The sequence below is a fragment of the Apium graveolens genome, chromosome 9 (assembly GCF_009905375.1).
Source record: "Apium graveolens cultivar Ventura chromosome 9, ASM990537v1, whole genome shotgun sequence".
In the NCBI taxonomy this organism is placed as follows: Eukaryota; Viridiplantae; Streptophyta; class Magnoliopsida; order Apiales; family Apiaceae; genus Apium; species Apium graveolens.
The window spans coordinates 233,191,130-233,204,673 of NC_133655.1; the positions used below are offsets into that span (position 1 = coordinate 233,191,130).

Consider the following 13,544-nt stretch of genomic DNA (forward strand, 5'->3'; position numbering starts at 1 on the left):
AATATGCCTTAACAAGATGCCTACGTACCTTGCTGATTGCCAATGATCAAGTCAAAAAATGTAGTTCTGATTTATAGGGTGAGACCCCTTATATAGATGTTGGGATCCCTGAATTGGACTTGGTAGTCAAGTCTCAGAATTAGAATGGATTTTGGAGTCCTAAATGGTAGGAAACTGATTCCTTATCCTTTTGGGTCCCTTAGAGGCTAATCTGCAAGGATTTATGTCCTTATTGAGACTCTTCTCATCATCTGATTTTTCCCTTATTAATTAATTACGAAATTAGTTAATATTCAGGGTTTTGGGTCTTCTTTGTTCCATGAGGTCTGATCTGGTCACGCCTGATCAATGTGTTAACCTTTTTGGTCTGAATGTCATACATCTTCTTATTGGGCCTTGTAGTCCAAATCATGTGTAATCAATGCAATATTTAATTACGTAATTATGATTTATTTATCCCCTATCAATATATATATATATATAGGCTTTTGCTCAAATGAGAACCCTTTTTAATATAAGATATGAGATCATATCTCAGCCATTCAAATTTAGTGCAATCCTTAAATCTTAGCCATCCAATTATTAAATATATATTATTATACATTAACTATTATTAGACAAAGATTAAGCTCATTAACTTTGCCTAACCGTTTTTTCTCTCTCATCTCCTCCTTCTCTCTCTCTAACTTCATCATTGATCACTGAGCTCCATCAAACTTTCGATTAAACTGATATTAATCGAAAATTCTTAACGCCGATATCATTGAGGTCATCGTTTTCAGTTTCAGTTTCGATTCGCCGGTTTTATGCTTTAGTCATGATTTCTGAGGATTTATTGAAGATTAGCTCAAATCAAGGTAAATCGAAGCTTCTGCTTTCACTTCATATTGATGTTTTGATGCAACTACCTTTCGTAGTTGTATCTATCTTCTCATTATCTAATTTCTAGAAATCTTAGTGATTTTCTGGTTTTTATAGTTTTTGGTGATTATTAGTTGTGATTATGTTATTTTTCATGTTGATACATTGATTTTATGATATTTGTTTTTAAATTGTTATAATTTAGTGATTTTTCATTTACATCGGTGCTTTTTTGTGTTTTAGACTTATGATTCTGTTCTATTGTATATGATAAGTGATTATGTTATTTTATTTTTAAAATTCAATAATTTTTTAACAAGATTTAAATTTTATAATTGTTCGTTTATTTTATCCTTATATCGGTGATTTTTAGTGATTTTAATATGTTTGTACATTATTTATTGCAGCAGTCAGTTTTGTTGATAATACTTTTGACATTAGTCATAGTATTGAAGGTAATGAAAATGGAGAAGTTGATTCTGGTTTTTCTGTTAGTCCCGGTGGACATAAGTATTATGTTCCTTTTTCTGTTGAAGATGATGCGAAACCGTTTGTGAACAAAGTGTTTGAAAGTTTGGAATCTGGTATTGAATTTATAAGGTGTATGCAAACTTATATGGATTTGAAGTTCGTCGTAGTGCTGAGAAAACTGATGATGATGGTACTGTAATAAGTAAGTATTTGCTTTGCAACAAATCTGGTTTTAATGAAAATAATAGCAAATCAGTTAAGAAGAGGAGGACTAAGTCTTTCAGATGCGGTTGTGATGCTAAAATGGTGCTAAAATTTATGCCTGGAAAGAGGTATTATGTCTCCAATTTTGTTGAAGTACATAATCATCCATTTGTTCCCAAAGATTGTAGCCATTTCTTGAAAAGTAATCGTCAAATGTCTACATTCTCAATGAACTTTGTGTTTGATGCTAGTAAAGTGAACATTGGTAAAAGTAAATCCTTTAGATTCATGAAGGAGTTGGTTGGGGGTTATGAAAATGTTGGAGCTACGTTAAAGGATTTCAGTAATTTTGATCGAGATTTAAAATCTTATGTTGGTCCTTATGATGGTCAAATGTTAATTGAGAAATTCAAGGTGAAAAAAGAAACATATCCTTCTTTTTTTTATGAGTATGAAGTCGATTCTGTTGGCCATATTACCAAACTGTTTTGGGCTGATTCGACGTCAATAAGGAATTATGAGCTTTATGGTGATGCGGTCTCATTTGATCCAACATTCAATACAAACAAGTAAGAACCATGTTTAAATTATGATTAGGGCTGAGACTTTAGTAGTGATTTATTATTGTTTTTCTAATAACTGTCATTTTATTACTGTTATTGCTAGGTACAACATGGTTTTTGCTCCATTTACAGGTGTTGATAAACACAATAAGTGTGTTACGTTTGCATCTACTCTTCTTTCAAAAGAAGATGTAACACATTTCACTTGGGCGTTTAAAACATTTTTAAAGGCTATGGATCGTAATCCAATTTGTTTAGTCACTGATCATTGTCCGGCTATGAAGCAGGCCATACCAGCTGTTTTTAAAGCAACCGATGATCTTCCTGCTACCAGGCACCGCTTGTGTATGTGGCATATAACTGAAAAGTTCCCTGCTAAGGTATATTTATTTTGCTTTGTTTGTATTTTTTATGAGAGTGGCGATTTAGTTGTTTAATGTGATGTGGTTGTCCTTCTTAGTTGTTTATTTGTTTGATCTTTGTATTTTTAAATATTTTGTAGCTAGGCAACTTCTAGTGCAAAGAAACTGATTTCATGGAAAAGATTAAAAAGGTTATATGGTCCACAAGTATAGATATTGATGAGTTTGAAGAAGGTTAGAAAGCAATTATGAAAGAATTCAAGTTAGAAGATCATGTTTGGTTGTCTGATATGTATGATATGAGAGAGTCATGGATCCCTGCATATTTTCATGATAAGCCAATGCATGGTTTAATTCGGACGACGTCTAGATCTGAAAGTGAGAATTATTTTTTTAGTCATTTTCATCAAAATGGCAGTACATTATCAGAGTTCTATATTCGCTTTGAATGTGCCATGGATAAGCAACGTAACGAAACAAAAAGATTGAATCATGAATCTATATCTAGTAAACCAACTATTGTTACTAAATTCTTCCTTGAGGATGATGTCGCGGAGTTATACACGCGTGAAATTTTTTACAAAGTGCAAGATAAAATTGTGGCAGCTCGTGATGATATGCGAATTCAAACTATTGGCCCGGAGATAAATGGCATTAAGTGTTATGAAATGAGAGATGTCAATATGAAAGACATGATTTTTAAGGTAATTTTTTAGTTCATGTTATTTTTGTGATTAATCTGTATCCAGTCAAATTTTTTTCTCTTATCAATGATTAATCCATTTCTTTTGGTGATTTTTTTTATGATTTGTTTAGTTTTGCATTGTAACTCTTTGTTTTGTGTTTTAGGTTGAAGTCAGTAAGACACATGCTAATTGTTCTTGTAAGAAGTTCCTTTTGTGCGGCATTTTATGCAGACACGCGTTTTGTGCTCTTAATCATTTTGAAGTGTTCAAGATACCTAGGCGACTTCTTCTTAATCGCTGGATGAAAAATGCTGAAAGTAAGCCTTCGTCACAAGTTGCTGTTTCAAATGAAGTTCTGAATATGGAGATTGTATCTGCGGAAGTGACAAATATATGGTTTAATTTCCATAAGTGTGTGAGTAAAGCAGGGAGTGATCTTACTAAACTCGAGCTAGTTAGAAAAACAATCACAGATTTACATTCTTCTCTGGGTGATGATGATTATGTTTCTACCAAAAAAGATTTTTTGGCAACTTTAATAGGTAAGCAGCCATATGGAAAAATTACTATTCATCCACCTCTCTAGTGTAAAAACAAAGGTTCTGGTCTAAAGAGGCTTCTTAGCGAAAGGGAAAAAGCCATAGTGAAAGCCAAGAAGAGGAAGAGGCAGTGCTCATTATGTCTTTCGTATGTGCACGATAAAAGAGGTTGTCCAAAAAGGGAGCAATTTGCGGCTTGTCCCAAAAAGAAGAAACGCCTGGCTGTTTGATTGGAGCAACATTGAACTATTAATATACATTTTTAGATAGCAATTATTTTCATTTTTTCGTAAGATGTTTTTGTGGATTGTAAGTGTTTCGTTTATGTAAATGACTTCATCGATATTAAAATAGGTATATTAAAAAATTTTCTAACAGAATGTTTTTGTGAAGTATATTTCTTTTTTTGCTATATTTAGTTTTCTGAATTTGCAGAACATTTTTGTAATTTGTCACTTATGTAAATGACATCTTTTTATTTTGACATTTAATATAGGTTTTTAGTACATTGTAATATTGGTGATTATTTCAGTTCTTTGTGGTGATTTTATGGAGTTATGTCTAATTTGTCATAATCAACAATACCAAAATGACATGCATTATTAAAAGTTTAAAAATCTTTGTGGTGAACTTGTATAGTATGGTATCAACAGAACCAAAATAAAATGGTATCACAGTATAGTAAAAGAGATTATATTTTGTTGCATTTTAGTTTTAGTATCCAAGTGTTACAGTGGCATTCCATGAGAGAATGTTTTAAGTTTTCTCTTTGTACCTTTCCTATAATTTAAGCATATCATGTTCCAATATTTTATACATGATAAGATATATATGACCAGAAGTCCTATTATTAGAACTCCTCCAACATGAACAGATGAGAGCTTTTTATCTTATGAGGCTAAAGTGAAATGAACCTTTCTCCTGGTGATTGGGGATCCTATCTCAGTACCAACTCAAGATATGCTTATTGGATGCCTGATTTTCCTGTACGAGCGAGATTCATCAGGCATCCTTTTAATGCATCCAAACAAAATGATCACAAAAATTAAGTCAATATAAATTTTGATTTTCATTTCATAGTTATAGAAAATGTCAACATCTCAGATGATGAATTTAATTTCTCAATATTTAAGCCAGATCAATATTGAAGTAGTTTTAATGGTATGAAATTGATTCACATTTCAGGTGTGTCTTCTTCTGGGGTGTCATCATCTTGGAACAAAACCTTGCCTTTAATATCTTTCCTTCCGTGGATAGTTGCAATTTTTCCTTCACTTGCTGCAAGCACTATGCTCATCACTTTCTCTGATGCCTTTTTGTTGTATAAAAATTTTGCTTCATCCAGTACGTGGTTTCTTTTTTCGTTGAGAGAATATGTTAGAATGGCGTGACAGTACTTTGCACGAAGCTTTAACATTTGCGCTGATTGGGCAACCTGTTTAAAGAGTAAAACCAGAAAAAAGCATTTCAGTTTAAAGAAAGAAAATATGACATTTCTCACAGTGATTATGTGTTTCTGTAAGAAAATGTGCTTACACTTTCAACTTTTAAATCAGTTATCCAGGTTTTTGGATCCCCTTTGTACGTTTCCATATGTCTGATCAAAAATATTCCATAATCCATGTAATTGCCTAGTGTTTGCCAGGGCATTACCATGTACATAGGCGTGACCTTTTTCAATGAATGTGCAATGTACTCAAGCTTATTTTCCATCAAGTAATTCACAAAGTGTCGGAGCTGCATTTTATAATTAATGTTACACTTTCGATTTTAAGATTAGTAAAATTAAAGAGTTGATTTAAATAACAATCTAGTTTGACTTCAACTTACCAACATTTTAGGCTTTTGACCATACTGCTTTGAAGCAGTTCTCCCTCGCCTAATATTGTCAATTACTTCAAATGCTGGTTTCTTTAAATTGAAGCTGATCAAGTGCATGTGTTCATATGCAAGCACCGGGAAAAATATCTGCATATTTTTTTGTGTTAAACAGTTAAGTCTGTAGTTCCAAAATAAAAGTTCCAAAATAAAGAATATATTTTTATGCATCAGAGACATACCAAATCAGCATTTTCTATCCTTCTGCTTGGGTATCTTTCAAAATAATGCTTCATATCATTTTTAAAAAGTTCATATTGTGCTTCTCTAGTCTTTGTTTCATCCAAAGGTGCAATCTGGATATTTTTGAGATTATCAAGTTAATACATTAATATAATTATCACATAAGCTCTCAAGAAAATAATAATAATACACAAATGCTTACCGAAAGACCAATATCCATATAGAGACGCATTGGTGATTCTGTGGATTTATAATTTTCTCTAGCATTCATCAAAATTGACCATATATCGATAACATCACATGATAACTTTTCTTTTGGCTTTAGTGTCTTGAGCACTTCTGCAAAACATGTGTAATCCCCAGAGACAAAAACTTTCGCTCTGTAAATAATAAAATGATTAATGTTGTTCTTTTAGATGATTAATGTCTAACATGTGGTGCTTTAGTTAATTTTGTGTAAGTGACTAGTGTATTCCAGTAGGTGATTAATGTCTAATATGTAGTGCTTTACTTAATAATATATCTCATTATTAACTAGGACACATATTATTTTCAGTGAAAATAATGAGCAAGAAAATATAATCTCTGCCTACTACAAGTACTCATTTATAAACTAAAAGTAATTCCATGTCATGGTGTGGCACTGATGAATTGATAATTAGGTGAGACACCTCTGTGGTGCACTTCTAAGTCAATTAGTTGTGAAATCTTGGAGATTAAGATAAAATACTTTTAACTTAGCAGACAAGGAGGAAAATTGTGGCAGAAAAGAAGAATTTTAATCATTTAAAAAGACTGTTTAATACAGCAATTAGCAGTATTAAGATGGGCTCCTGAGTGTAAGAGTCACTTAATGTCACCTAAAATTGACATGCAACTAGTATGAACCATTTATTTAGTGGAATTTAATAACGACCACTTTTAAGAGCTAGGATTTGAATATACTACTGATTATAGTAGTTAGGTGCCATTAAGATATTATTTCATTGAAGAATATCAGGAGACTCGATGTACTAACTGTTAAACACTACCGTTTAAGAGATGCCTGTTAACATTATAATAGCCGGATTTGTCATTGTCATTAATTGCATCGTTACCTAATTAAAATAAATTTCGTGTAAGTGATTAGTGTTGTTATTTTAGGTGATTAATGTCTAACATGTGGTGCTTTAGCTAATTTTGTGTAAGTGATTAGTGTAATACAGTAGGTGATTATTATAATACAGGTAGTGATTTGTAGACACTTACGTGTCATCCATATTTTCATCTATCATCCACCTGTAGACGGCAATTTCTTGCCTAGAGTAACTTGAATTGATGTCAATGTTTCTCTGTATGTATGGTGACCGGAAAGCTGGTCCCACCTTGATCTCTCTTTTTGTCTTTTTGTCCAGTTCTTTTGGTGGCATTGGGTTTTTGTTTTCAATGTCGCTTCCATGTTCTTCCATCACTTCTTTGCAGACTTGACTTATTCCAAGAGAGAATGACGGACAAAATTGATCTTCATAATCTTTTTCAATCTCCAACATCCCTTCGGGAGATTTTAACCAATCTATAATGTCCAGATAGTCATCATGATCTGGTGGTAATTCACCTTTTTCAACTCCAGTAAATGTATCAATGGGAGCTTGCTCTTCTTGACTTGGAAATATTGGAATGCTGTCATTTTTATGAAAATCGTCTTCATAACTCTCACTATCGATCCATTTATTTGCTTTGAACAAGCCTTTAATATTCATCTCGATTTCATCAATTTTCTCGTCATTTGGATGCAATTGTTTTGCTTTTTCCAATTCAGATTCATATTGACTCTTGGCTTCAATTAGTTCCATATTTGCCTCTATCAATAAAGTTGCCTTCATACTAAGTGTGTTCCACCACTCCTGAAGAACAAATTACATTGTTATATATATGGTGAAATCTATTGTGTGTGGTGGTTAGTTTGACAATGCTATGATAATATTTAAATAAAAAAATGAACTGATATACCTCATGTGCTCCGTTCTGTCCATTAACATCTTCTACATCGTCTTTTCCCATTTGGGCCACTCGCGTCTCAATTTCTGAAATACCATTTTCCTAAACGAAGATGTTAAAAGTTAGCCATATATAAACCTATATGGTTAATTATCTGTCTTATGGTAGTTAAGTGTGTTTGTGGTGGTTTTCTGTGACATTGTGATGATCAATTAAAAAAAAGAATTAAATGCATGAATATACCTCATTTGGCTTGTCATTTATGTTCTGTCTATTATTGAATCCTGTATCTTCGTTTTCATTTTGAGGAACTTCTTCCTCATTTTCTGTATAAGCTTTTCTCTAAACATTCAAAAAAAAATTGTTAGAAACAAATTACATTGGATAATACACAAATGTGTGTATTGTACTTACCTTCCAAAATAATCTCTCATTTTCTTCCAATTATTCTATTGTTGCCAAATTCAAAATTACTCCAGAACCAAATGCATTGTCTTCAGCTTCCATCACTTCCATTTCCTTCAATTTCTCTTTTGTCCATCCTCTAAAAGCTGGATAAAGTCTTAGGATAAGTTTTTTGCCTTGAAAACATACTCGATCAACGTACATTATCTGTAAAAAATGAACAAGTGGTCAAATAATTTTTGTAAAAGTTCAAATTCTATCTACTTACATATAAACAGAACTTACGAGCAAAATAATCATTGGTCCGATATAGAATAATGAAGAAGTCCGCAACCACCTTTTTTTGTGATCACTAAACTTTTTATCAAATATGCTGCCCAGTTATAATTGGCGCATTTGTCAAGGTTATCTTTGAAAGACAGAATCGTTTGGCTCACAAAATTATTAGTGTTTGATCGTATCAACACGTTTGTCATCACCACCAGAAAGTTCATCTTAAAAATTTCGTTGACCTCCCCTGTTTGTTTAATGCGATCAACCACTTCACAAGCTTGTACCAAACTCTGGCCTTCAGTGACCGGGAACTGCGATCTCCAATTATCAATTCTTTCACTAATTATTTCATCGTTTCCAAACTCAATTTCTGCTCCTCTACATGGCAGTCCAATTACATCGTGCACAGCTTGCTCAGTGATTTCTATATCCCCCCTTTTCAGTATTAATGTGCAACTTCTGTCATCAAATGCTTCAAGAACCTTATAAGCTAGCCTCTGGGGGATTTCCACCAACTCAAAATTTAAGAGACTCTCAAAACCGGCATCTCTAACCCATTGTTGTTGTTCATCTGACAGTGCATATATCATGTCAGTCAGCAACCTAGGGGAGTTGCGAATTTTTGCAATGTCATCATCCTGCACAACGTAAAAAGTTACGTTTCTACATGTTGTAATATATAGTGCTGATTTTAATGTGTATTCAATTAAAAAGGTTCTCAAAATGGATACTGATTGTACCTTCTTTGCAATCTCAGTTCTTTGCTCAATTTTTCCTTTCACTATTCTTCTTTCAGGTTTCCCTTTTACCTTCCCCTTGAAACACATTTACAAGTATTAAACATATTAATACTTTTTTCATCCAATTTTATATATTTTAAAATTTATCAAATTTGTAAAAAAATTATAATATAAAATTAATTACACTCATTTATATTCACAACTATTTTTCTCTACACTAATTTTATATAAAAAATATTAAATATTTCCGTCACTTTATTCACATTTCTTCATTTTTCTTGTATCATTTCATTTTTTTAATGTTTCGTATCTAAAATAGATGTACACATGGTACCAAAGGAGTAGTCTTACACTCATGTACTAGCGTACCTATAAACACAACACTTTCACAGTTTCATTCATGTAAAATCTCACCATAAGTCTCTTAAATAATCACTTCTCTCTCTCTCAAAAATATGAAGACCCCAAGAACAACAAAGTATAGTGAGGTGGGTAAGCTAGCAAGCTACATAGCACCTGTAACTCACTCCTAAAATTTTAAATGCTACAAATTACCTTTTTCAGAATTCTCATCTTTCCATTCATTTCTGCTTCGTTGTTTACAATTTTTTGTTGTCCGTGAACGTCTTCATCAGTTTCCTAAACAAAATATGAAGTATAAATTCAATGGTGAAATGTTTTTTACTATTAAATAATCTCTGCAAATCTAAGGTGATTTATATACCTCATCTATGATTCTTAGCTTCTTTTTTCTTTATCATTCCCGTAATTTCCTCTTTGTTTTTTTCTTTGCTTTTCATCATTTCCCCCCTACAAAATTAGACAATTAGTTAACTGGTTAATACCCAATAGATTATATGATTTTACCTTAACTACAAGTCTTTTATTGACTTTTTTTGATTCACATGCTTCATTTTTTTTTTCGACCACGGTGCTGGATTTACAAAATCATCATCCGAATTATAAACAACAACTTCCCCTGCAAAAAGCAATATTTTAAGGCAATTCAGCAGTTTAGCACTAATATTATAACAAAACATTAGAGGATGATTTTATAAATTAAAAAAGCAAATACCTCCTGCTGGAACATCTGTTTGTACATTGATAATCATCTGCTCAGCATCATTTTCTATTTCAGGTTCTGCAACAAAATTAAGTAACACAACGGAATAAACCACACTCCATTTTTAATATCAAAAAATATCACTAAACTCTTCAAATTTATGACACTTATACTGCCAAACATCAAACCACTGTAATAGAAGACAAGTACTAATATAATGGATGAATTTATAAGACAATAATTTTATACAAGAAGAAATAAGGAAATACCTCTTGCTGGTTCATCAGTTTGTATATTACTAATCACCTTATCAACATCATTTTCTATCTCTTGTTCTACAGCTATATTATCTTCTACATTATTGCCTCCCGCGTCAATAATTTCAACTTCGGCTTCTTCCAAATTAATGTGAATTGGGCCAGCAACTGGTCTGCGTAGTTTATGTAGTATAAGGCGTGCGCTCCGTCTTATACTACCTGCAAATATCATAATCCAAGCATCATATAAGTCTCAATATATCCAAAAAAGATACATAAAAACATTTTTGCGTAATTCTAAGCCTATATGTAAAACAAAAGATTATCAATAATCAGAACTAATCATTACATAATTGTAAGAATAACAAAAAATATCTGCATAATCACCACCTCATTCTAAAAGTCATAACTACTCATACTAACAAAATCATTACTAAATCACCAAAATCCTAATCATAACATCAATAAATTACCACCTCTGATAACATTATCAATGTGCTTAAAAAAGCATGGATTCTCCCTGCTGTCTTCACCATTGGCCCGCGCCTCGACAATGACAACCTTTTGAAGTATGCCAAGCTCATTTCTCCCCATGACAAGCTCTCAAACCATGTCAAAGAGCTTGTTCAGGGTATTATTGACAAGCTCCCAAACCATGTCAAAATTGATGCAGAGACCAATATTATTTCGACACAAAGGCAGGGGCAGGGGATGAAGGAGGAGACAAGAGTAAAGGTGGAGGTGAAGGTTTTTGAGAATTAGAGGGAGGCTGAAGTAGCTGGCGAAGAGGAAGCCAGGGTGGGCGAAAGACGCACATGTGGCTGAGGTGGAGGTAAAGAAGGCAATGACACTACGAGAGGCAGATTTGCAGAAAGAGGTGGAGATAATGAATGCATTGACTCAGACGGAGAAGCTCAAGGCTGAGTTCTTGAGCAAGGTTAGTGTTGAATATGAAACCAAGGTGATCAATATTGAACTTTTAAAAACTTGCATGACATACATATTAACCCCTTGTCATAACACCCTAATTTTAAGAGCCTAAAATCGTAGAAAATTTAACTACTTCACACATAATCACTTTGTCAATCTAACAATTAACGTCGTTTCCTACCTTTTACACCTCCGAACTTTAATACAGAGAATTAAGAGATTACTTGATGATTAATGGGGGAATGTACCAAGAAATCGCAAAGGTTAACAGCGAAGCAGTGAGAGGATTACTTGATGATTACATTCACAATTCCTTATCATACATTCTTTTTACATTTTCTTTCTGCAAAAGAACAAATTAGTGATCGATTTTCAGTAGTATCACTCTCAATCTATAATTAGATATTTATCACTGTAATTTCCACTTGCCATTTAATTAAAACACAGGTACAAGAAGCAAACTGGGAGTTGTACAAGAAACAAAAGGAGACAGAAGCAATTCTATACCAAAAGGAAAAGGAAGCAGAAGCTCAAAAAGCCATAACCGATGCAACATTTTATACCCGACAACAAGTTTCAAATTATATGCAAAAAAAAAGGAAGCCCAAGGACTAGTCGCACTATCACAAGCACAAGGCACATATGTAAGCACACTTTTGAAAGCCGTGGGAGGCAATTACAGTGAATTAAGAGATTACTTGTGATTAATGGGGGAGTGTACCAAGAAATCGCAAAGGTTAACAACGAAGCAGTGAGAAGATTGCAGCCTAAGATTAGCATTTGGTATAATGGAGAAAATAGAGGAGATGGGGATAGTATAAAAGGAATTGGGGAAGTTTATAAGATGCTTCCACCTTTGTTTAAAACAGTTCATGAAAAATATTATTCTAAAAATCATCTGCATAATCACCACATCATTCTTAAAACCATAACTACTCATACTAACAAAATCATCAATAAATCACCAAAAGAATAAATTACAACAATACTAAATCACCACAAACCTGATTATATGACTGTCAATACAACAAAAAATCACCACATTAATCTAAAAATCTTCTGCGTAATCATATACAACAAAAAATCACCACATTAATTTAAAATTAGTCAATGAATTTGGTCCATAACAAATATTAAAACCAAATCAGACAGTTCAGCCAAGAACATATGATGTGCTACATAGGTGACATTGCAAACAAAGAAGCTGATCTCGACCCGTAAAATACAGAGCACACTCAAAGTTCATGTTAAATGCAAAATGTAAATTAACCATATAAATCTGTATTTTTAGAAATGCTATAAAAGGTTAAAGCGGCTACAATTATCGGTTTAAGTACATAAGAGCAAGAATCAGAAAACGAAGATGTCCTTTATATTCACTTTAATCCTGCTGTACATACATGATCCATACTAGAAATTACACAACAATTCATCGTAATACATGCGAAAAATAGAACAGAAAGTGTTTTTAAATACCAAACTAAACATAATGCAGCTTCTCTGGAATCCAATTTGAAGACTCACAACTCTCAGGACTCATTACACTATCTACAAAAATCTATTCCTAATTCTTTGTTAAATAAGCCCTATACATCTGCTCCACAAAATAAAACAAAAGTTTAATAAGAAATATCCTAATTTTTTTAAACATCCTAAATCACCACAAACCTGATTATATGACTGTCAATACAACAAAAAATTACAACATTAATCTAATAATCTCCTGCGTAATTATATATTAACAAAATCATTACTAAATCTCCACAACACTGTGTAAGCCTATATTATAAGCAAAAAATAATCTATAATCAGATCTAATCATCATACAAGTGTCTGTCAAACAAAAAATCAAGGCATTACTCTTAAATAATATTTGTAATTCTAAATAATAAAATCACCAATAAATCTGGAAAAAAGCATCAATAAGCAGGGATAATCATCATAATAGTGACAATATCACAAAAAATCAAAAAAAATAAGTACTCTACTTTAAAAATCAAAAATATCAACATGCATATTGAAAAACAGGTTTAATAATAAAAAAATAAGTTAAAGTTAATTTTTACATACCTCCAGGAAATTCATCCATAATTTTCTAAAAATTACTTAAAAACGGTTTGATTTCTGAAAATAAAGAGTATAAGTACTGAAT

General features: G+C 32.3%; 1 protein-coding gene, 2 long non-coding RNA genes and 1 pseudogene across 3 annotated transcripts; 2 read left to right on the top strand and 2 right to left on the bottom strand.

Annotated features, from left to right (window-relative positions):
- Window positions 1-817: 817 nt before the first annotated feature.
- LOC141686049 (protein FAR1-RELATED SEQUENCE 5-like) lies at window positions 818-3,944 on the top strand. The gene is made up of 7 exons (XM_074491112.1): window positions 818-857; window positions 1,269-1,445; window positions 1,490-2,105; window positions 2,203-2,479; window positions 2,701-3,165; window positions 3,311-3,732; window positions 3,772-3,944. The coding sequence occupies exons 1-7, from the start codon at window positions 818-820 to the stop codon at window positions 3,914-3,916; spliced, it is 2,142 nt and encodes a 713-aa protein (XP_074347213.1). The 3' UTR covers window positions 3,917-3,944.
- Window positions 3,945-7,736: 3,792 nt separating this feature from the next.
- LOC141683911 (uncharacterized) lies at window positions 7,737-8,231 on the bottom strand. Its single transcript, XR_012560490.1, has 3 exons — window positions 8,139-8,231; window positions 7,968-8,066; window positions 7,737-7,826 (listed from the first exon to the last, which is right to left on the bottom strand). It is a non-coding gene; the product is annotated as an uncharacterized LOC141683911 (long non-coding RNA).
- A 910-nt stretch (window positions 8,232-9,141) lies between these two features.
- Window positions 9,142-9,997, bottom strand: LOC141684142 (uncharacterized). Its single transcript, XR_012560555.1, has 3 exons — window positions 9,867-9,997; window positions 9,698-9,781; window positions 9,142-9,217 (listed from the first exon to the last, which is right to left on the bottom strand). It is a non-coding gene; the product is annotated as an uncharacterized LOC141684142 (long non-coding RNA).
- Window positions 9,998-10,955: 958 nt separating this feature from the next.
- Window positions 10,956-12,368, top strand: LOC141686050 (flotillin-like protein 6; annotated as a pseudogene).
- The last annotated feature ends 1,176 nt before the right edge of the window (window positions 12,369-13,544 follow it).

Excerpts from the sequence above, each read along its gene's own strand:
- LOC141686049 (XM_074491112.1), top strand. The coding sequence starts at position 818 with ATGATTTCTGAGGATTTATTGAAGATTAGCTCAAATCAAG. Across the intron at positions 2,480-2,700 it reads CTGAAAAGTTCCCTGCTAAG|AAAGCAATTATGAAAGAATT; the intron begins GTATATTTATTT and ends GAAGAAGGTTAG. Across the intron at positions 3,166-3,310 it reads TGAAAGACATGATTTTTAAG|GTTGAAGTCAGTAAGACACA; the intron begins GTAATTTTTTAG and ends TTTGTGTTTTAG.